At 44.4% G+C, this 24,376-nt stretch overlaps 1 protein-coding gene and 1 non-coding gene across 6 annotated transcripts in view; both read left to right on the forward strand.

The window, feature by feature from the left end:
- The window catches only part of ST3GAL5 (ST3 beta-galactoside alpha-2,3-sialyltransferase 5), a 57,656-nt gene that overhangs the window by 27,919 nt on the left and 5,361 nt on the right, over positions 1 to 24,376 (forward strand). For 2 of the 5 annotated variants that reach the window (XM_061432658.1, XM_061432659.1), the window contains exons 2-6: positions 3,011 to 3,134; positions 6,615 to 6,729; positions 17,826 to 18,169; positions 21,925 to 22,111; positions 23,323 to 23,481. In XM_061432658.1, coding sequence (XP_061288642.1) covers positions 3,011 to 3,134; positions 6,615 to 6,729; positions 17,826 to 18,169; positions 21,925 to 22,111; positions 23,323 to 23,481 — 929 coding nt within the window. Of the gene's footprint in view, positions 1 to 3,010; positions 3,135 to 6,614; positions 6,730 to 14,124; positions 14,319 to 17,825; positions 18,170 to 18,194; positions 18,366 to 21,924; positions 22,112 to 23,322; positions 23,482 to 24,376 lie in introns of those variants that run through there. The other 3 variants (XM_061432661.1, XM_061432660.1, XM_061432662.1) reach the window with 3 other exon arrangements.
- On the forward strand, positions 2,813 to 2,885 carry TRNAE-UUC (transfer RNA glutamic acid (anticodon UUC)). The gene has a single exon. It is a non-coding gene; the product is annotated as a tRNA-Glu (tRNA).

Consider the following 24,376-nt stretch of genomic DNA (forward strand, 5'->3'; position numbering starts at 1 on the left):
AAGGAAATGGCAACTCACTCCAGTATTCTTACCTGGAGAATCCCATGGACAGAGGAGCCTACAGTCCATGGGGTCACAAAGAGTAGGACACGACTGAGCGACTTCACTTTCACTTTCAGGAGAGAGAGCCTGACCAGAAACTGACAGGGCAAGCACAGAAGGGGCTTCCAGAAGATGCTGCCTGTCCAGAGACCCCAGGAAGGAACATGGACAGGATTTAAGAAAGGCTTCTGATGGGGTTGGATTGGAAAGCTGTGGCCAGAAACCAGAGTGCCTAAAGGATGCAGGTTACCTAAACCCTCAACCATTGGGGTGGAAGCCTGGAAGGCAAGGGCAGGGGCCAGCGACCAGGGGGCCACTGTCACCCTGTGCTGAAGCTTGTACTTGTCACAGAACTAGAGGTGCCATCCCCTCTGTTGGGTAGAAACCTAGGCTGCTGGCAGCCCCAGCTGCTGCTGGAGTTACCTTTGGGCAACTCCATCTCTTCTGCTCCTATGTCATGGAGTCAGGGAAAAGAAAGGGCTGCCGCCCCCGGTCCTTGCCTTCCAGGCTTCCACCTAGATGGTCCACAGTCACAACTCAGCAGGAAGCCGGGTGGCACAGTGGAGAGTCTGGGAATGCAGTTTGCAGGTTTCAGTCTCAGTTGCAGAGAGGATGAGAAAGAGGAGTGGGAGAGTAGAGGCCAGAGCCCACAGCCCTGTCCAGGGTGCCAGCCAAAGGCAAGGGCAGAATCCAGATTCTAATAGCGCTGTCTGCTTTGTTCTCGAGGGGTCCACTCAGGCGTGAAGTGTCATTCTGGTCATAAAAACACAGGCATCATAGAAACTTCCACTTTATAAATGTCTTGATCATAAGCAGCCCCTTGGGACCCTCTGCTTGGCTGACTGTGTGTCCAAGTAATCACAGAGTTATGGTGGTTGAAAACCTTTCACGGTCTCAGTTGATCTCATTTCTCCTTTAAAAAGAATTCAATAGATTCTTCAGCAGAAGTTTGCTCATGAAGCCCTTGGCATGTTTTTTTTTTTTTAAATATTCAAATGGAGTGAAGCAGGTCTATGAAAATTCTTACATTCTAGTGCTGCACGGTTAGAATTGGGGAGAGTGTTAATGGTAGCAAAACATCAAGTACTTGAATGTCAGTTTCAGAAGTTTTTTTCAAAGAAAATGTCACAACACTAATGGGGGAAATGAATAATGAGATGTTACTTCTTCCTGCTACAAGACTAAGTATAGTAAAGATATGATTTCCTAAATTAATATATAAACATACCATAATGCTATAGGTGCCTGTACTAGTTGAGATTTAAGTAACAGTTGCTTAAATGAGACAGAAGTTTATTTCTGTCATGCAAGAGTCCAGAGACAGGTGGTCCAAGGTGGATTGGTGGCTCTGTCCGTAGGGGTGGTCCAAAGACCCAGGTCTCTTCTCTTTCATTGCTCCTCCATCTCTTGGGTGATGTGCTGTGTGGTCCAGAGCGGCTCATCAGGTGTCAGTATTTCAGCCATCAGGAAGAGGGATAAAAGAGAGAGGGGAGTACACCAAGAGATGCACCCTCAAGTTGTACAAGTCACTTCTGCTTGTTTCCCACTGACTAGAACTTAGCCATGAGACTGTACTGAGCCCCTAGGGAGGCTGGGAAATGTAGTCTTTATTCTGGGAGGCCATGTGCCCAGCTAAAAATCCAGAGTTCTGTTCAACTGAGAGGAGGCGGGAAACTGATATGGGGGGAGATGTTTTGATGTCTACTACAATACCCATTAGAATATTACTTAAAAATTGAGAATCTGAGAATAAAATTAATTCAAAAAATTATGTGCCTGAGAACATATATATTTTTTAAAGAAAAACTTCTTTTAAAATTAGCATGTTTTCTTTTTTCCTTAGTGTAACCCTCTTCCTCTGTGTACATTCCTTTTCTTTTTTATGTACACTTTCTTTTTAAATTTTTATGGTAGAAAATTTCAAATATCATTGAGAATTGTACAGTGAACCCTGTGTACCCATTGCCTAGATTCAATAGCAATTTAAGGTTCATCTTGTTTCAGCTATTCCCACACACACTTATCCCCTTCCTGTTTTTTGAAGCGGTTTTCAGGTCTCCTGTTTGTCTGTAAATAGTTCCATATGTATCTCTAAAAGGTAAAGGCTCAAAAAAAAAAAAAAATTAGACCTAATTTGGGGATAGTTGTAGAGTCACATGCAGTTGTGAGATATAACTCAGATTACTCCTTTCCCCCGTAGTGGTGTGTGTCTGTGTGTGCTCAGTCGTGTCCAACTCTTTCTGACCCTATGGACGGTAGCCCTCCAGGCTCCTCTGTCCATGGGATTTCCCAAGCAAGAATGGATTGGAGCGTGTTGCCACTTGCTACTCCTGGAGATCTTCCCAATCCAGGAATCAGACCCACGTCTCCTGCATCCCCTGCATTGGCAGGCATATTCTTTACCAGAGAGCCACCTGGGAAGCCCTTCCCCCTAACGGCAGCAAAACTGTAGGCTATTGAAGCTGGGATATTGGCAGGCATATAGTCAAGAAACAGAATATTTCTATCCCCACATGGACCCCTCATGTTGCCTTCCCACAGCCACTTCCACCTTTCCTTCCCGTACTCCTGACCACTACTGATCCGTTTACATTTCTGTAATTTTGTCATTTCAAGAACATTATGTAAATCGAATCCTATAGTGCGTACCTTTTAGTGTTGGCTCAGCTCGAGATTCGTCCAGTTACTGTGTCTATCAATCCGTCACTCCTCTTTCTGGCTGAGTAGTATTACATGGTACGGCCGTACAACATCAAGGCTCCTTAGGGAATTCCTGGTGGTCCAGTGGTTAGGACTCTGTGCTTTCACTGCTGAGGCCCCAGGTTCAATCCCTGGTCAGGGAACTAAAATTCTGCAAGCCACACAATGTGCCTCCCAACCCCACCCCTGCGAAAAAAGTTTCTTTAAAAGCATCATCTACCAAAATTACTTGCCTCTTCCCCTCCTCCTCCCTCTCCTCTCTTCACAGCAATGCCAAGTGACCACAGCCGCGTGAAGCTGAGAAGGGATTGCTCACGGCCCTCCCTGCAATGGTACACCAGAGCTCAGAACAAGATGCGAAGACCCAACTTATTGCTAAAAGACATCCTCAAGTAAGACTGGGGCCTCGGGCCACAAGATGCCTCTGATTTGGGCAGAACTGGGAGAAAAATTCAGTGAGAGCCCCTTGGCCACACTTGGTCATGGTCATTTAAAGGCATGTCTGAGTCAGGGTTCAGAGCACGTGTGCCCCAGGTGCCTGCATCAGGTCGTCCTTGGTGGCAGTGCAGTGCTGGCCTAGGGGTCTCCAGGCCCTGCAACTTCCAGGTCACAGCCCTTCCCACTGCTGTCCAACAAAAGAGGGCTTCCCCTTCGCCATTTCCAGTGAGTCTAAAAATGCGGTTAATTAAAATTCCCTACAGGCATTTGAATAACATTTAACATTAAACACTAAAAAGCATGAGAAGTATTCCAGCCAGGTTACTCTTCCATCCTAATAAGAGACGTGAGTGTGAGCATGCGCATTCAGTCATGTGACTGACTCTTTGCAAACCCATGGACTGTAGCCCTTCAGGCTCCTCTGTCCTTGGGATTTTCCTGGCAAGAGTACTGGAGTGGGTTGCCATTCCCTTTTCCAGGGGATCTTCCCAACCCAGGAATTGAACCCAGGGCTCCTGCCTGCAGGAAGATTCTTTACCACTGAGGCACCTGGGAAGTCATTAATAAGAGAAAGAATTGTTAAAGGGGGGATCTTGTTGGTTTTATTTGATACCAGCAAAACCAGGTGGTAAATTACCCTTTTTTTTTCATGTCTCTGGGTAGAAATCCAACCCTGAAATCTAGTCTCTCACCTCATTTTACTAATTTGGGAAGGAGATGGGTAGAAAAGAAAGTGTATATTAATAAACATCTCCTTTTATCATCAGTTCAGTTCAGTCGCTCGGTCGTGTCCGACTCTTTGCGACCCCATGAATCACAGCACACCAGGCCTCCCTGTCCATCACCAACTCCCGGAGTTCACTCAGACTCACGTCCATCGAGTCCGTGATGCCATCCAGCCATCTCATCCTCTGTCGTCCCCTTCTCCTCCTGCCCCCAATCCCTCCCAGCATCAGAGTCTTTTCCAATGAGTCAACTCTTCGCATGAGGTGGCCAAAGTATTGGAGTTTAAGCTTTAGCATCATTCCTTCCAAAGAAATCCCAGGGCTAATCTCCTTCAGAATGGACTGGTTGGATCTCCTTGTAGTCCAAGGGACTCTCAAAAGTCTTCTCCAACACCACAGTTCAAAAGCATCAATTCTTCGGCGCTCAGCCTTCTTCACAGTCCAACTCTCACATCCATACATGACCACAGGAAAAACCATAGCCTTGACTAGACGGACCTTTGTTGGCAAAGTAATGTCTCTGCTTTTGAATATGCTATCTAGGTTGGTCATAACTTTCCTTCCAAGGAGTAAGCATCTTTTAATTTCATGGCTGCAGTCACCATAATTATCAAGGCTTCCACATGCCTGGCCCTGTGCTGGGTACTGGCCAAGTGGGAGATAGACCTAGGACCAGAACCCCATACAATGTGGATGGGACAGACTCACAGCCAGGAATTACAGTGCAGCAAAATCAGTGCTGTAGACACTGAACCTGCTATTAACCTTTTCTTCTTTCCCTTTTTTTTTTTTTGTCCATGCTGCATGACTTACGGGATCTTAGTTCCTCTGATCCCCTGCATTGGAAGCTTCAAGTCCTAACCACTGGACTGCTAGGAAATTCCCCCCTTTTTTTCTTTTCTAATCAAAATAAGGGAATTATTAATACACTCAATATAATATCTTTACTGAGGGCTGAAGAAAGGAATAGGTAATAACTGCCTTCACAAGATTCGAAACCGATCTGAATCTCTGCTGCCCACACTTCCTCTTTCCACTTAAGGATGACTGGTATCACCAGTCCTGTGTATGTAACAGATACTCTGTGTGTGTATTTCCCTCCCCACACCTTCAGTTTTTTACACAAATGGTTGCATCCCACTCACTTACCCCTCTTTACACAAATGGGTGCATCCCACTCACTTACTCATTTTTACACAAATGAGTCACCCCGCTCACTTTTACACAAATGGTTGCATCCCACTCACTTCTGTATTTGATCCCACAGAAGAATTAAGATACTTGTTCAGGTTTCATGGTGGACTCTGTTGAAATGAGAATCAAGAAGTCTTTTTTTTAATTTGTTTTTAAATTGGAGGAAAATTGCTTTACAATGTCGTGTTGGTTTCTGCCATACAATAGTGCAAATCAGCCATAATTATACGTATATCACCTCCCACTTCCTAGTGATACTTTCTTGCATCATAATCCTCAGATACTAGGAAATATTTCACACTATTGTGTACAGTATACTATGCTAGATGCTGTATTTTTTAAACTGTCCCTTTCTTTAAAAAATAGATTATTTTCCCCTTAAGGTTATTCCTTCACTTTGTTTTTTCAATAGCACAAATTATTTAAAGGAGTGTTTCTTAAACTTGATTTAAATTTTTTTAACCTTTACTTTGTCAGTAACCCTTGGGGAGCTTAGTAAAACGAGATTTCTTAGGACTTCCCTGGCAGTCCAGCAGTTAGGACTCGTCATTTCATGGCCTGGCCCCAAGTTCAGTCCCTGGCTGGGGAACTAAAATCTCATAAGCCTCATGGCCTGGCCAAAAAGAATGAGATTTCTAGAACCAGGACTAAACTCAGTTCTTTTCTCCCAGTGTGTGTGTGTGTGTGTGTGTGTGTGTGTGTGTGTGTGTGTGTTTTAAACTGTGGAATAGTTTTAATTTATCAGTCTTTTAAAAAAAATTTATCAGAGTTTTAAAAATTGTTTTCACAGGTGGTCTTCAAGGTGACTGGTGGTACTGCCTTAGTTCATTCTGTCTCGTTTCTGGGTATAATTTTTTAGAAGAATAATAAGTAGATTATTTATTTTGTTTTCTTTTTGTATGGAAGAGCTCACAGTATTTTCTCCCTGGTTTTTTTATTATGGTAAAATATCTTAGAGTTACGGTCCTAACCATTTCTAAGTGTACAGTTTCATCGGCATTGAACACATTCACACTGTTACACATCGCACTGTCCACCTCCACAACTCTGGATCCTTTGTACCCATTAAACACTACCCCCTCCTCCGCTTCCTCTAACCCCTGGCAACCAACATTTTAGGTTCTGTTTCTGTAATTTTGACTAGGTGCATCTCATGTAAGTGGAATCTTACAGAATTTGAAGGGCTATTTTAGAGTAGCAAACAAAGCTGAGATTCTGTAGCTCAAAATTTAGTATTTTCTTTGAAGTCCAATAATCTTTATTGTGATTCAGATTTTACTGTGGTGCCTTTGCAGAAGAAAATTTTTTACTTGTTTATAACAAAGACAGTCATAAGTGACTCATTTATCTTGTTAGGGAAATAAGAAATGCCGCCCTACGAGGTCATCATAAAGGCTGTACTTTCTTGCCACGTGTCAGACAAACTCAATTTGGATTAGGTTTTCGGTTATTTCACATGTTCTCTCTTGATTATTCCATGACAGCATCATTGTGCCTCATTAATCTTTTTTCTAGGTGTACACTGCTTCTTTTTGGAGTGTGGATCCTTTTTTATATCCTCAAGCTAAATCATACTACTGAAGAATGTGACACGAAAAGAATGCCTTACATGGATCCCGATCGCATAAAGGTTAGCTATTCTATCAGTGTGGTTTAAATTAGAATATTTCCAAGTGTATACTGAAATAGTAATATCGTCTCTAAAGTGTTATAAGTAAATGTTCATGAAAGTTATAAGCAGAAGGGAAATCATTTAACCTTTGCACTTCAAAGCACCCACCTTGCCCTCATTGTTCTTCCTTCATTCACTGAAGTCATGGGGTGAGGTTTTGAGCACCAGGGATGGGTTTTGTGGAAGACAGTTTTTCCATGGCCTGGGGTGGGAATGGGGATAGTTTTGGGATGATTCAAGCATATTACATTTATAATATCACTGCTGATCTGACAGAGGCGGAGCTCAAGCAGTAAGGCGAGCAGTGGGAAGCGTCTGTAAATAGAAATGAAGCTTTGTTTGCTTGCCAGCTGCTTACCTCTGGCAGTGTGGCCCAGTTCTAACAGATCATGGACTGGTATTGGCCTATGGCCTGGGGGTTCGTGAAGTTAATATGCTGTGATCCTATCAACATAAATGTTCTTAAAGCAGATCAGAAAGAAATTCTTTTCCTATTGTTTGTCATTTCTGTGTTTAATTTTTTTGTTTTAATGATTTCACATTGTATTTCAGGATTTTTCCTTCAATGTGTATTTAATTTTTTAATCAATTGTCATATTAAATGGTAATTCCACTGATTGAGTTGCAAATTATCTGATAATGTTCAGCCCTGGACAAAAGATGAGATGATTTTAAGTAAAGTAGCATGGTATTAATGATGACTGACACATATGGGTGCTTTACATATATTATCTTTATAAATTAAATTATATTTAATTGTCATGCAGTGTTCTTTGCATCTTACAGATGAAGTCTAAGGTTACCTGAGTGCTCAAGTCAGGGCTTGGACCCAGCAGTGTGTTTTCAGAGTGCAGACTCCTGATGACTCTGCTCCTTGCCTGGGTAGAGTGTCCACAAAGAAGAAGCCAGAAGTTATAGGTAGTGTGATGCAGAGAGCAGAGAGCTTCAACTTTGACCTGGTTTCAAATCTAAATGCCACTCAATTACAGTAGACCTTGGGCAAGTGACTTAATTGTTTGGTGTGCATGCCTGCTAAGTTGCTTCAGTCATGTCCAACTCTTTGTGACCCCTTGGACCATTGCAGCCCGCCAGGCTTCTCTGTCCATGGGATTCTCCAGGCAAGAATACGGGAATCGGCTGCCATGCCCTCCTCCAGGGGATCTTCCCAACCCAGAGATTGAACCCCAGAGTCCCCATTTTCTCAGCTGTGGGGCACTGATAACATCATCTGTGAAATGGAGTAATCAGAGTCTAGTAAGATAACAGGCACAGAGCCCCTTTTCTAGTTCTGGTTTTTACTCATGTGTTTCTAATCTGTATATGCTTGGAAATGCCTCATATTTTTTTGTGGGACAAACAGGTATAAACACATATGTGAAAAGAGCGTAGTTAATAAATGCACACATGGCTTGTGGAGAACCCTTGTGTCTCAGGAGTCTTGCTAATCATGGGGCCTTTCTGGGTTATTTGTCTTTTTATTATTGAGCTGTATTAAATTCCAGAGGAAGGAGAGAGGTTACATGAACCGCAGTGCAACGTCTCCTCTTTGAACTCCAGATTGTACAGAAAATCCATGGTTAAGTTTTAACAGGCAATTCTTTGAGGACTTAACAGTAATATGCGTGTGTGTGTGCCAAGTCTCTTCAGTCGTGTCCGACTCTACGACCCTATGGACTGTATCCCGCCAGGTTCCTCTGTCCATGGGATTATCCAGGCAAGGATACTGGAATGGATTGCCATGTTCTCCTCCAGGGGATCTTCCCAACCCAGAAATCGCATCTTTAACGTCTCAGGCATTGGTGGGCAGGTCATTTACCACTATCGCCACCTAGGAAGCCCCTACAGTAATATACATTATATTTAATATTCCTTTGAGGAATAAGACAGATGCCTCCTCTTTGACTTCATAATTCCCAGTAGACAGGAAAAAAGCTCTCCCTCCTCTTCCCTCTAAGCCATGCAACATGAATTCCCCCTTTAGGCTGGTGGGGCCAGTTTTAAACTGAAGTTCACTGTTGAACCAGTAACAGCCTCTCATGGTTGCTAATGCCCTGCCCCAGTTGGCTTCAGTAAGGATTCCTGACTAGTCCTTGAGCAGAGGTGGAGGGGGCGGGGTACCTAATGGGCAGGGTCAGCTTCCCAAGCCCCACTGCCTGCTGGAGAAGGGATGATGACACCGATGAAGAAGGGACAGGAAATGGAGACGCAGGAGGCAGCCCAAGGGGCCAGCCACATCAACCCAGTTCTGAAAGACTTCTAAAAGATCATTATCTTTTCCAATTAGAAAGTGCCCCATAATTGTGTGGAAAGGAGAAGGAATGGGGATGTGGTTGTGTAAGTCAAATGGGTTTGTTCAAGTCTCAGTTTGGAAATTAATAAAGTAAGAAAGTGAAAACCTGCTCTAATCATGGTGAGATGAGGGGTGTCTTTTATTCTATTACTTGACACTTTTAAAAACGTTAGCGCTGTTGACTCCGTCAAAATGCCCTACTTCTCATGGTGGTCATGACTGTACCACAAAGCATGTGTCTCAGTGAGTATGGCCAAGGAGAGAAATAGCAAGAGTTACATGCTGCTAAGGATGTCGGGTGGGGAATAGCAGAATATGAGACTGAAAGGAGACAGGACCAGAGCATGAAAAACCTTGAATTCCATTCTTGTTGTTCAGTCGCTCAGTCCTGTCTGACTCTTTGTGACCCCATGGACTTCAGTGTGCCAGGCTTCCCTGACCGTCAGTATTTCCCAGTGTTTGCTCAAACTCATGTCCATTGCGTTGATGATGCCATCCAACTATCTCATCCTCTTTTGCCCCCTTCTTCTCCTGCCCTCAATCTTTCCCAACATCAGGGTCTTTTCCAGTGAGCTGGCTCTTCACCTCAGGTGGCCAAAGTATTAGAGCTTCAGCTTCAGCCATCAGTCTTTCCAATGAATATTCTGGTTGATTTCCTTTAGGATTGATTGGTTTGATCTCCTTGCTGTCCAAGGGACTCTCAAGAGTCTTCTCTAGCACCACAGTTCGAAAACACCCATTCTTCAACCCTCAGCCTTCTTTATGGTCCAACTCTCACATCCATGCATGACTATGGGAAAAACCATAGCTTTGACTAGACTCTGAGCAGCTCCTAAATTTAATATCTGGTCCCACATCACTAAGCAGGAAGAGAAACCCTCTAAGTCCCCATTACAGAGGAAGTGGATGGGAAACTGGCTGGTGTGAATGGCTGGGAGGTGTTGTGAATGGCTGGGAGGTGGTGTGAACGGCTTGGAGGTAGTATTCAGTATGAGCTCCCTACAGAGAAATCTCTGTGTCCAGGCTTTGGTGGAGACTGACCCATCCTACCAAGAGCCCTTGGAAGAATCTGATGATTATGGTTGTATATCAGCAGAAGATCTCAGAGTCATGTGGGTGGGGCCCTGTTAGCTTTGTTGACGACATTCAGCAGCTTGCAAGGCCAGCAGCCCTGTTGGACTCTGAACATCCGGTTACATTCTGCCAGTGTGAGTACAGCAGAAGTGTGTAAAAACATCTGGCCAAGTGTTTGCTGTGGGTTTTGTATTTTCTATTTAAAGATGTCCATTAATATGCAGCTTGTGCAAAAAGACTGACGGTGGTCTCTGCAGGGTTGCTATGACAGTTTGAGTGTAGTGCAGGTGCCAAGTCGCACTTAAGAGATATTTGAAGAGAGACAAGGTCATAGTCACATCAATTTAGGTTGGGTCCACATGGTAGCACCATTTTGAGCTTGGCCTTCTCTTGGGAACTAAAGACCACACATCATCACCCTGAGGACTGCATTCTGGGCTGTTCATCAAGGCCAACTTTATGTCTTTGCTCTGACTCCATAGACCCACACTCACATATCTAAAGTAAGCAGAGTATTCCCTGGTGGTCCAGGGGTTAGGACTCCATGATTCCACTGCAGAGGGCCTGGGTTTGATCCCTTGACAGGAAACTAAGATCTTAAATGCCACACAGTGCAGCCAAAAAATAAATAAAAAATGAAGTAAGCAGAGTAACCCTGGGCTGAGTTTTGAATCAGTCCAGGCATTCACACCTCCAAACTGATCCTTCTCTCCCTGGTGTCCTTACTTTTCCCCTGACCATCCTTCAGTAGTCTCATAGAGGTGAGGAAACTGAAGCCTAGACCTTGGGCTAATGCTTTAACCAAGTTTACACTACGATAGCAGGGAGATCCAACCAGTCAATCCTAAAGGAAATCAGTCCTGAATATTCATTGGAAGGACTGATGCTGAAGCTGAAGCTCCAATTCTTTGGCCACCTGATGTGAAGAGCTAACTCACTGGAAAAGACCCTGATGCTGGGGAAGACTGAGATCAAGAGAAGGGGGCGACAGAGGATGAGATGGTTGGATGGCATCACTTACATGAGTTTGAGCAAATTCAGGGAGATGGTAAAGGACAGGGAAGCCTGGCATGCTTCAAAGAGTCGAACACAACTCAGCAACTGAGCAACAACACTGTGATAAAGAGATCTGGAACTGGGTCTAGATCCAGATTGTCTGATTGTTTTCTTCCTAACAGTGTCTTTTGGTAAAGTATACATGCCATAAGACTTACTCCTTCTCCTTTTAAGCACCCAGTTGGAGGAGTGTTACTGATATTGGATATTTCTCCCGGCAGTCTTGATTCCAGCTTGTGCTTCATTCAGCCCAGCATTTCTCATGATGTACTCTGCATATAAGTTAAATAAGCAGGGTGACAATATACAGCCTTCATGTACTCCTTTCCCAATTTGGAACCAGTTCATTGTTCCATGTCTGGTTCTAACTGTTGCTTCTTGACCTGCGTACAGATTTCTTAGGAGGCAGGTCTGGTATTCCCATCTCTTGAAGAATTTTCCACAGTTTGTTGTGACCCATACAAAGGCTTTGACATAGTCAATAAAGCAGAAGTAGATATTTTTATGGAATTCTGTGCTTTTTCAATGATCCAGTGGATGTTGGCAATTTGATCTCTGGTTCCTCTGCCTTTTCTAAATCCAGCTTGAACATCTGGAAGTTCACAGTTTATGTACTGTTTAAGCCTAGCTTGGAGAATTTTGAGCATTACTTTGCTAGCATGTGAGATGAGTGCACTTGTGTGGTAGTTTGAATGTTCTTTAACATTGGAATGAAAACTGACCTTTTCCAGTCCTGTGGCCACTGCTGAGTTTTCCAAATTTGCTGGCATATTGAGTGTAGCACTTTCACAGCATCATCTCTTAGGATTTGAAATAGCTCAACTGGAATTCCATCACCTCCGCTAGCTTTGTTCGTAGTGATGCTAAGGCCCACTTGACTTCACATTCCAGTATGTCTGGCTCTAGGTAAGTGATCACACCATCGTGGTTATCTGAGTCATTAAAGTTGACTCCCTGATGCCGGGAGGGATTGGAGGCAGGAGGAGAAGGGAACGACAGAGGCTGAGATGGCTGGATGGTATCACCGACTCGATGGACATGAGTTTGGGTAAACTCCGGGAGTTGGTGATGGACAGGGAGGCCTGGCGTGCTGCGATTCATGGAGTCACAAAGAGTCAGACACGACTGAGCAACTGAACTGAACTGAAGGTCTTTTTTGTATAGTTCTTCTGTGTATTCTTGCCACCTCTTCTTTTTTTTTAATTTAAATTTATTTATTTTAATTAGAGGCTAATTACTTTACAATATTGTATTGGTTTTGCCATACATCAACATGAATCCGCCACAGGTGTACACGTGTCCCAATCCTGAACCCCCCTCCCACCCCCTCCCCGTACCATCCCTCTGGGTCATCCCAGTGCACCAGCGCCAAGCATCCTGTATCCTGCATCGAACCTGGACTGGTGATTCGTTAATATCTTCTGCTTCTGTTAGGTCCGTACCATTTCTGTCCTTTATTGTACCCATCTTTGCATGAAATGTTCCCTTGGTATCTCTAATTTTTTTGAAGAGATCTCTAGTCTTTCCCATTCTGTTGTTTTTCTATATTTCTTTGCATTGATCGCTGAGGAAGGCTTTCTTATCTCTCCTTGTTATTTTTTGGAACTCTGCATTCAAATGGGTCTATTTTTTCTTTTCTCCTTTGCCTTTCACTTCTCTTCTTTTCTCAGCTATTTGTAAGGCCTCCTCACACAACCATTTTGCCTTTTTGCATTTCTTTTTCTTGGGAATGGTCCTGTACAATGCCACGAACCTCTATCCATAGTTCTTCAGGCACTCTGTCTGTCAGACCTAATCCCTTGAATCTATTTGTCACTGTCACTGTATGATTGTAAGGGATTTGATTTAGGTCATACCTGAATGGTCTAGTGATTTTCCCTATTTTCTTCAATTTAAGTCTGAATTTTGCAATAAGGAGTTCATGATCTGAGCCACAGTCAGCTCCCAGTCTTGTTTTTGCTGACTGTGTAGAGCTTCTCCATCTTTGGCCACAAAGAATGTAATCTGATTTCAGTATTGACCATCTGGTGATGTCCATGTGTAGAGTCTTCTCTTGTTTTGTTGGAAGAGGGTGTTTGCTATGACCAGTGCATTCTCTTGGCAAAACTCTATTAGCCTTTGCCCTGCTTCATTTTGTACTCCAAGGCCAAATTTGCCTGTTACTCCAGGTGTCTCTTGACTTCCTACTTTTGCATTCCAGTCCATATGATGAAAAGGGCATCTTTTCTGAGTGTTAGTTCTAGAAGGAGCATCTAGTAAGTTTATAGTTATACCTCCATCACCACAATCCCATTGAGAACATTTCATCACATGTTAATTCCCTCTCACCCGTTCTGTGGCCAGTCCCTACCCTCAACTACCAGCCCCAGGCAACCACTGGGTGGTTGCGATTTTATCATGCTACTCTCTCTGTGACTTGGTTATTCAGATTTTTCTGCCTTTAACCAGGTAAAAGCTATAGACAGCTAACCCATGGGAGTTAAGCCAGAGTTTACAAACATGGAAGTGAAAGTTTCATAACGTAACCCATACCTTTGGTTCATGTGGTCTGTGGCCGAGTTGGGTTCCTACACATTTCCGGTCAGCTCCAGACCTCAGACCCCCCTCCAACCCAAATGCTGTTCCCTGTCCTGGGTTTAAATCGATAAATAAAACATTGCCTTTTACTCAGAATTATGCCACTTACCTATATCTCTGAGAAGGACTGTCCTAAAAATTATGGGGTAGAACTGAACATGGAGATTCTACTGAAGAAAATTCATTTTTTAATACCCCTCTGTGGATTCTCACTTTGTGGTTTTCCATGGCAAATGGCTGTGTCATTGAAAACTGAAGCTGCCTGATGTCTATTTATTCTCAGTCATGGGCAGTCATCAAACTCAGCCTGGAAGTCTTTCAGAAACTGAATCTCCTGTGTCCCTGTGTCGATTCAGGAGCAAAGGGGCTTCCTCTGTCTTTGAGAGAGTCCATAGTCCTCTGCTTGGCGGTGGTCCTCATTCAAAATGGATGTCAGCCAGACTCACTGTGTCCTTCCTCACCAGCCTGCTCTGGCTCCCAGCTTTGGCACTGTCTGCAGCAGAGAAGAGGAAGGTTGTGATGCTTCCGGTCTGGACTACAGCTCTGCAAGGCGAGCTGTCCTCCCCGGGCATTTTTCTTCTGAGGTTTGAAGCCGGGAAGAGGAAGGAGGGAGGCTGACCGTGTCACTGGGATGGATTCATTGCACCTGCTATGAATGAGGGACAGGAAGCGTCACCATCATAAGATATAAAAGATATAAATGATGTGCTCTTTCCAGTACTAATAACTTTTTGAAACTGTGATTTTAAAAATAGGGAGGGGGTTCTGCTATATTCAGAGAATTGTTGTTTCTACAAAAGTATTATCATGCAGAAACGAGACAGGACTTTGAGAAAAAAACATAGTTGAGGCAAACATTTAGAACTGTATACAGCAATAATAATCCTCGAAATAGTACTGACACGGTTCAATGACACGTGTAACATGGGGTATTTTACAACATGTTTCAACAAATTGAAACAAAAAAGGAAAAGGGATTGCTGTTGTTTGGCTATTTCCAGTGGCACTGAGAACACTGTCACTGGGATGGATTTATTGCACCTGCTATGAATGAGGAACAGGAGGGGTCACCATCAGAAGGTGCTCTCCTCAAGGTCTAGAAAATTCACTTTGAAGCCTGAGATGGGACTCTCTGCCAGAATGGAAATTTCACTCCTTTCAAATTAAAGAGAAAATCCGGCGGCCAGAAGAGTCATGCTCCGGTCTCCGACTCCATCACCTAACCTCTCTTTCCGGTCCTGAGTCAGTCATGAGGCTTCCGTCTCCTAGTACTTTTCCGATGTTCTTTTTTATCCCAGGAGATTTGTAAAACAAGATGCTCGGGATATGCTTCCGTAGTGAGGAGTTAGACCTTTTGTCCTCTAAAAACTGTTATTAATAACCCTCAGGCCTGGGGTCTAGAGACAAGTGTGTACAGCACATGTGGTCCCTGTGCGTGCCCTGCCCGTGCAGTCCAGTGTTAAGTGCCAGTGGTTGCAGAGTGTCACTGAACTTGGAGGCCTGGTCATGGTGAAGCCTCCATTCAGGGTCTTCTTGGGTCACAGCTGGCTTCTTGCTTGGCTTTCTCACTGATTCCTTGCAAAGATGCCAGTTCAAACTCTTGCTCTCAATGGTGATTGTCAGCTGCTCTCTGTGGGCAGAGGCTAGGATCATAGGAGCCTGGGAGGCGATCAGACTAGGTGACCTGCCAGCTCAGTTGTGTCCTTCTGGGTGAACCACCCTGAGCCCACAAAGTGAAGATAGGACAGTCTTGCCAGCTGTCCTAGGTGTCATGCTGGTGACCTGAGACTGTGACCATGTCTGCAGCGTTGTCCGAGGCTCCAAGAACATCAATTCCCTTCTCCAGGCGTGGGGCCAGATCCTCAAGACATAAAAGATATAAATGATGTGCTCTTTCCAGTACTAATAACTTTTTGAAACTGTGATTTTAAAAATAGGGAGGGGGTTCTGCTATATTCAGAGAATTGTTGTTTCTACAAAAATTTTATCATGTAAAAATCAGACAGGACTTTGAGAAAAAAACATAATTGAGGCAAATATTTAGAACTGTATGCTGCTGCTGCTGCTAAGTCACTTTAGTCGTGTCTGACTCTGTGCGACCCCATAGACGGCAGCCCACCAGGCTCCCCGTCCCTAGGATTCTCCAGGCAAGAACACTGGAGTGGGTTGCCATTTCCTTCTCCAGTGCATGAAAGTGAAAAGTGAAAGTGAAGTCGCTCAGTCGTGTCCAACTCTTAGCGACCCCATGGACTGCAGCCTACCAGGCTCCTCCGTCCATGGGATTTTCCAGGTAAGAGTACTGGAGTGGGGTGCCATTGCCTTCTCCGTTAGAACTGTATACAGCAATAATAATCCTCGTAATAGTACTGACACGGTTCAAAAGACATGTTCAATACTAAAAATAAATATCCCAGCAAATAGAGGACCACACACCCACACACACACACATACACACACACACGCACATACAGTTTGATGGAAGGAGGGATAAGGCAAGGCCAAGGCTGTGGCATGTAGTGATGAGGACGTAGAGCACAGCAATGAAGGAGAACTTCCTGCCAGACGGTCCCAAGGCAGCATTTGGCCAGACTGAGCCAAAGGGCAGACTGTGGGGTGAGTGGCCATTTATTCCATGTTTGTCTGTGTCCCGCTGCCTTCAGCCAGGCTAGTGAACTTGGCCTTCAGCAGTCATTTCTTGTTGATGCAAAACATTAACATTGCAGTGAAAATTGTATACAAAACCAAGGCAGTTTTTTGTTGACAGGACAAAGTTGCAGGTTACACCTAGTTTCCATTCCAGGCTGTGAAGATCGTTACCCTAACTGATAATCCTGTTTTCATCCCACTAGACAGGAACCTGAAACAGGAAATCTTTTTTTTTTTTCTCTCTCTCTCTCTTTTGGCTATGCTATACAGCATGTGGGATCTTAGTTCCCCAACCAGAAACTAAACCCAGGCCCCCTGCACTGGGAGCGTGGAGTCTTAACCACTGGACCACCAGAGAAGTCCCTGGGAATCTTTTTTCTTTTAAACTGTGGTTTAAAAAAACACCATAAAATTTAAATTTAATTTAAAATTTACCGTATTTATTATTTTTAAATGTAGTTTAGTCCTGTTAAATATATTCACACTGGAACATTTCCATCTTGCTAAACTGAAACTATCCACCCCCCCAGCCCGTAGTAATCACCGGTCTGTTCTTTCTATTTCTGTGAATTTGACTACATTAGATACTCTCTATAAGTGGAGTTCTACAGTACTTGTCTTTTTGTAACTGGCTTATTTAGATGAGTATATCTTTGAGTTTCCTCTGTGTTATATAGCATGTGTCAGGATGTTATGAACCATGAAATCTTCTGAGAAGATTTTTTAAAAATGATATCTTAAACACCTTTTGAAACCCGGATTTATTTGAATGATCTAGGCCGGAAGGGTGGGAGGTGAGGGCCTTCCTGTTTCACTCATGCAATGAAACATCTTAATTGAGTTTATCTCCTTTTCATGTGGTTCTCCTAGATTTTCCTCTCAAACATCTAGCATAAATTGACTCTTTTTTAAGTATTTTTAAAGGTTTATTTATTTTTGGCTTTGCTGGATCTTTGTTGCTGCACATGGGCTTTCTCTACCACAGAGAGTGGGGACTTCTCTCTAGTTGCCATGCGAGAGCTTCTCATTGCGGTGGTTTCTCTTGTTACAGAGCACAGGCTCTAGGCACACGGGCTTCAGTAGTTACAGCGCTTAGGCTCCGTAGTTGTAGCTCATGGGCTCTAGAGCATGGGCTCAGTAGTCGTGGCTCACATGCTTCATTGCCCCTTGACAAGTGAAATTTTCCTGGACTAGGGATCAAACCCTCATCTCCTGCATTGGCAGGAGGATTCTTAACCACTGGGCCACCAGGAAAGGCCCATCAATTAACTCTTAAATACAGTTGTTTTGTGTTACAAGTCAGTCATCCACAAGGGAGCCACGTCCAACAGCACGGGGCTCAGTGTCACTGTCAGAGTGCACTTCTAATGCCTGAAGCCTTTGACACGCAGGTCTGTGTGCTTCATTCCAGAGAGCCCAGCAGTACGCCCAGCAAGTCCTGCAGAAGGAGTGCCGGCCCCAGTTTGCCAAGAGGTCGATGGCACAGCTCTTTGGGAGCAGGTACAGCTTGGACCTGCCACCGTTCGTGACGAAGGTCCCCGCAGAGAGTGAGGCCGAGTACAAGTACGACCCTCCTTTCGGATTCCGCAAGTTCTCTGGGAAAGTCCAGACCCTCTTGGAACTCTTGCCAGAGCATGACTTTCCTGAACACTTGAGAGCCAAGAGCTGCAAGCATTGTGTGGTCATCGGAAGTGGCGGGATCCTCCACGGACTGGAGCTGGGCCATGCCCTGAACCAGTTTGATGTCGTGATACGGTACGGTGGCTTGAAGACCAGCCTCTGTCCTCTAGGCTGTAGCTCACTGCCGTGGGTCAGGGCAGCACCACAAACAGGAAGCACCCAGAACAACCCCACATGTCCCTGCTTTCCAGGGACTCATGTTTTGAGAAGTTGAAACAAAGACATGAAATGATTGGATGCTCCAAACTGTGCGGTACTGACCCTCATTTTGGTAAAAACCTTTCCAGTGGAGTTGAGGGTTGGAAAGATGGGTAGATTCAGATAAGCCAGCAAAGGAGGAAGGCTGTGCTAGGCAGGGCCCGGAGGAGGGTGTGGGGAAGGGGGACATACTTGAGTCAGGGGACACCTGGCTTCTAGGAGTGGGACTTGGGGTGGGTGGACCTGGGAGGTGGCCCTGGCTGGGACCAGAAAACACACAGAAGCATTTAAACACCAGACCCCTGGAGTAGGGCTTGGCAGCCCACTCCAGTATTCTTACCTGGAGAATCCCATGGACAGAGGAGCCTGGTGGACAACAATCCATAGGGTTGCAAAGAATCAACTATGGCTGAAGCAACTAATCACGCTCACTACAGGCAATAGGCAGTCATCCTGAATTACAGGATTTGCTGATAGTTTGACAGTCATGTTAGGAAACACCAGGATTTCCAGTCTGAGGTCTAAGGTATTAGTGGAACCACTGGGATAGTTGAGGAAAATCTCTAGCTAGTGATGAAGGATGACAAGATCCATCTCAGACATCTTGAGCCTGAAAGTGGTGATATGTCCACATAATGCCTTTGTCACCAATAGCTGTGATTTTGGGCAAGTTTCCTTTCTGTCCTGTGCCTTGATTTCCTCATCTGTAAATGGAGGCCATAATGGCACAGAGCTCATAGGGTTACTGTGAAGACAAAATGAGTTAACAGGTGTAAAGCATGTGGAACAGTGTCAGACTTATAGTAGATGCTCAGTGAAAAATGAAAGTGTTAGTTACACAGTCATGTCCGACTCGTTGAGACCACATGGACGGTAGCCCGCCAGGCTACTCTGTCCATGGAGTGGAAGTGTAGAGTCTTAACCACTGGACTGCCAGGGAAGCCCCTCCTTCTCCAAACAAGAACACTAGAGTGCTGTTAGGAGTGATGTTTGGAAAATGTATAGGAAGGAGGAGGAGCTATGGAAGAAAGGGGAGGGGGTATAAGAGGTTTCTAGGAAAGAACCAGACTTTTTTGTAAGGGCCAAGAGAGAGAAGAAACAAAGAACAAGTTTTAAGGCAAAATGTATGAAGTATGGGAGTGGGGTCAGGGCTTCAGGGGTGGGGAAGTTGTTGAGGTGAAGCAGGGTGTAACTGCTTCCTTCCTGTGAGGGCTTCCTGTGTGCCAGATGCTGTCACCGGCTCTGGTGTGTCTCAAGCCTTGGAGAAGCCATCCTGTTAGCTAGTGTCGGAGATGAGGACACGGAGGCACCACAGGGCATGGAGTTCGGACCAGACCCTGACACTCCAAACGCAGAGTGTTGAGGCTTCCAGAACCTCAGCCCCAGCTCTGTGTGAGCAGCTGAGCGATGTGCACAGGCAGCACTGGAGGAGGTAGACGGGACCCTGTGCCCATCTTAACGGTACACGAGTGGGATATGGGAGGAGACAAAGTGAGAAACTGGGGTATACTCTCTGGCCAGGGGAGAGATACTGTGAAAGAGAAGGGCGGCCTTGAGCTGACCTTGAGGAAAGGTGGGATTTGGCTAATGAGACGGCTTCAGCAAAGAACGAGACTCTTCAGGGACTTCCCTGGTGGTCCAGTGGCTGAGACTCTGCACTTCCAATCCGGGGGTCCCAGGTTTGCTCCCTGGTCAGGGAACTAGATCCTACATGTCGCAGCTAAGACCTGGCGCAGCCCAATAAATAAGTAAAAATTAATTAATTAAAAATTTTTTAAAAGAAACAAAAAATGAGAATATTCAGAGCATGTGACAGTGTCTGGCTCACAGGAAGCACCTAGAAACAGCAGTTTCATCGCCTCTCACCCCAACATTGTTCACAGCCCCTAAAAGAAAGATGGGATTTGACCTTGAAGAAAGGGGGCAGGGAAATCTGGGTGAGGAGCCCTGCCTGGCAGGAGGAGAGTGCAAGAGGGGACGGGCTAGCTCGATGACCAGTGGTGGTGGGGCCAGACTGGGAGGCATGGACGTCATGCGTAGGCACTGGAAGCCATGGAGCGCTGGGGACTAAGGAGGGAGACTTAGCCGATTGTAATGGAAATCAGTTGACAAATGCTTGGTGGGTAACTTTCAGATTTAAAGCAGTTCTACAATTAACAGAAAAGTTGCCAGAGTCATACAAAGAACTCCCCTTTTCCCAGATTCCCCAGCTGATAACACTTGATCACACTGGCTTTATAATTTTCTCTCTTTATATTTTATTATTCTTTTCTGAACCCTTTGAGAGTTAGTTGCAAATTTCAAGCTCCTTCTTTACACCTAAATACTTCAGTGTGCATTTCCTGAGAACAAGGACATTCTGTTATAGAACTACAAGATGATATTCAGAATAAGGAGATTAACACTGATGCAGGAGAGACTTATTTACAATCCTTAGTCAGATTTCACCAGTTATTCCAGTAGTGTCCATTATTTAAAAAGAAAGGAGGGGTTTCCCTGGCAGTCCAGTTGTTAAGACTCTACACTTCCACTGCAGGGGACATGGGTTCAGTCCCAGGTTGGGGAACTAAGATCCCACATGCCTCACAGTACAGCCAAAATTTTTTTTTAAATAAAGGAAAAGAAAAAGAATATAACTGGTCCAGGATCATACTCTGCATTTAGTTATCATGTCTAATAATATCTTTTAATAATCCAGGACTTAGGTATCTGAGATCTAGAAGAGGAAGTAGAAGTAGAATGGAAAAGAAAGGTTTATACAGATGTGATAATACAGGGAAAAGACCAAACAGACTTTTCTTGAGATTTCAAAACTATGTACCTGGGTGAGTGATACTGCTTTAAAAAGAATTCTTAATGTTTCCCCCAGACCGTCCACACTGGCAAAGCCTCCATCGATGTAACAGTGGTCAGTACCCCAAATTCCTGCTTTAATTTAAGACCAGGTTGCCCCCTGGTAGCTTAGCCAGTAAAGAATCTGCCTGTCATGCAGGAGACCCTAGTTCAATCCCTCGGTTAGGAAGATCCCCTGGAGAAGGGAATGGCAACCCACTCCAGTATTCTTGCTTGGAGAATACCCTGGACAGAGGAGCCCGATAGGCTATAGTCCATGGGGTTGCAAAGAGTTGGACACAACTGAACGACTTTCACTTCACTTTGCACTTGGGCCCAGTGCCCTCCTTGGGCCCAGCCCTGTCTGTGTAACTATGGTTTGTGTCTGCTTTGCTGCGGTTTCTAGGTTTTCTTTTCTGATTATCTTTTTGAAATTCTGGCAAGGACCACTAATATCCAAGCACAATGGAAAGCTTTCAAGGAAACATTACTAGTGCCCAGAGAACACACACGGTGTAATGTGTTTAGGTTGGCTTAACATGGCAGGACTGGATGGAATTGCTTGTCATTCATAGATTGGATCCGGGCAGATGTTGCTAGTTCACAGACTGAAGACTTCGCTCATCAACACCTGGAAAGGGTAGAGCTGAGGGATGATGGGGCTGCTGGAGGGGAGGCACCCTACCCCCAGCCATACCCTCATTCCCAGTCCTTGAAAAATGTGGAAAACATGCTGCAGGAATTTTGCACGTGATTAAGCGGTTAATGTCAGTTTATCTTTGTCCTTTTTACTTTAATAGGTTAAACAACGCACCAGTTGAAGGATATTCGGAGCATGTTGGCAATAAAACCACTATAAGGATGACTTATCCAGAAGGTGCACCTCTGTCTGACCTTGAATATTATTCCAGTGACTTGTTTGTTACTGTTTTATTTAAGAGTGTTGACTTCAACTGGCTTCAGGCAATGGTCAAAAATGAAACCCTGGTAAGCACTAGAAATTCATCCATTGGATGTGCCTTTGTAAAAAGTGAAGGACTCTCTAACTGGAATTATAGGGTTTTTTGTTTTTTTGTTTTTTGTTTAACTTAAAATGATTTTAAGTTAACATTCATGCTTTTGTGTTGTCTTTCAAATAGCTACTCCTTTTGTTGAAGCCCCTCAGAACTCCCCTTGGGAAATTGCTTTCAGAACCCAAGTCACACATGGAAACTGGTATCATTACTTAGTGGAAATGAAAAGCATGGGACCAAAATTGCTATGACTGAGGTTGACCACCCAGCTGATTTACCAGACTTGAATTTACATGGCTTCTGGCTGTTGTCAGAAATTAGACTTATGTGCATGAGTATAAATTATTATCAAGGCTGCTCAGAAGAATATCCATAAATTCTCTGAGGGGTCTTTTCAAAGAGAGTCTCCAAAAGTGCTTTGATTGGTGGTTCTCTTGGAGTCAATTCACAGCGTTTCAAAAGGGCAGATGTGGATGAGATGGCCCTGGCTCCGTATTCCTTTTGTTTTTCTTTACAGTAATTTATCACCCTACTTTATGAGGCTCCCTCCATTATGTTGAAATAAATTTTAGAGGTCAACTTTTAAGGAGTGTGTGTGCATTTATATGCACTTGTACAATCTGGCTGACTGTAAAATTAATAGGACATATCAAACTCTTTAGAGAAGCTTCACATGATGGAGAATTTGTGTCTCCAAAATTTATTGGGGTCCTCTGGATTTCCTCTGGGTAGTTTTTCTAGTTGAAAGATGGAGCACATATGAAATGATTTATAGTCAGACAAGAGATATCACCAGACAGGAAGTGGAGTAAGTGGCTGGGGGCAGGGGCGTGGTGGGGCCTGAGCACAAGTGGGCCTCAAACTGAATCTATTTGCTTGATCTTCCCTGGACGAAATGATGGCTTTGGATCCTGAAAAGACCTACCATCTGAGGCTATTACCTTAAGAACTTCTTTCCCCAAACTGATAAGAGTTGCTTCTGCAGTTCCTTTCCTTGTCCAGTGCCACCTTCCTGAATCAGATCCTTACCATTGCATGGCTCTGTGATTTTGCCACAGAATGCAGAACACAAACCCATGTGGGGCCACACCCACAGCTTTGCCCTCATTAGCAGGGGCCACATTCTCCCCCTCCTCTGATAACTTGATTAACTCCCCCTAATGATTGCTTGCTCTCTTTCCTTAGCCATTTTGGGTGCGGCTCTTCTTTTGGAAGCAGGTGGCGGAAAAAATCCCACTACAGCCGAAACAGTTCAGGATTTTGAATCCAGTTATTATCAAAGAGACTGCCTTTGATATCCTTCAATACTCAGAGCCTCAGTCGAGGTTCTGGGGCCGCGATAAGGTATTTTTGTCACTGCTGATACCTAACTGTTCCTCTTTGTGTTGGGAAGGAGCCGCCTATACGCCTTTCAGTTAGGCTCAGCTGTAGACCCAGGAGGATCTTCCAGAAATGACACCTCATTGTGTTCCGTGTATGTTTACCTCTCGACATCTTGACCTTAGAGGCTCCCCATTGTTTAATCCTTTCACCCCCAGTAGTTCATCTCTTTAGTATAGTTAGCACTTTGATCACTGAGATGTTATTTAAGGTATTCTTATTCCAGGAATCCATAAAAAGTTACTCCAAGACTCCAGAAAAGTTGTCTACATTTTAGCACTACAGGCCACTTAAGAGAAAATTGACGTTTATCATCACTCTCGAGGACCCTCATGGGCTGCAGTCTGTAGGGTCACAAAGAGTTGGACACGACAGCATGCACATGCACACATACATAGGTGGTGGCAAATAGGCAATTTCTGTAGATCAGGGGTCCACAACCTCCAGAATCTAATGCCTGATGATCTGAGGTAGAGCCGGTATAATAATAATAGAAATAAAGTGCACAATAAATGTAACATGCTTGAATCATCCCGAAACCATCCCCAGCCCCCAGGTTCATAGAAAAACTGTCTTCCACAAAACCGGTCCCTGGTGCCAAAAAACTTGAGGAACCCTGCTCTCGAGCAGTGCTTTTCCATTGCTGCCTGAGTCCCACACCCCAAACATTCCGATTCATCTGTCTGTGCTGTGGTCTGTACACTGGGATTTTCAAAGTTCCCTGGGTAGTTTTGTTTTGCAGCCCACTCTGAGAACCTTTGTGCTGCAGATGGTTCACTGCAGTAGATTCTTTACCTGCAGTCAGCTTGTGTGGCTCTGGTCAGAGATGCCTTTATCACCTGTTTCTTCATAATCTAAA

The sequence above is a fragment of the Bos javanicus genome, chromosome 11 (assembly GCF_032452875.1).
Source record: "Bos javanicus breed banteng chromosome 11, ARS-OSU_banteng_1.0, whole genome shotgun sequence".
Lineage (NCBI taxonomy): Eukaryota > Metazoa > Chordata > Mammalia > Artiodactyla > Bovidae > Bos > Bos javanicus.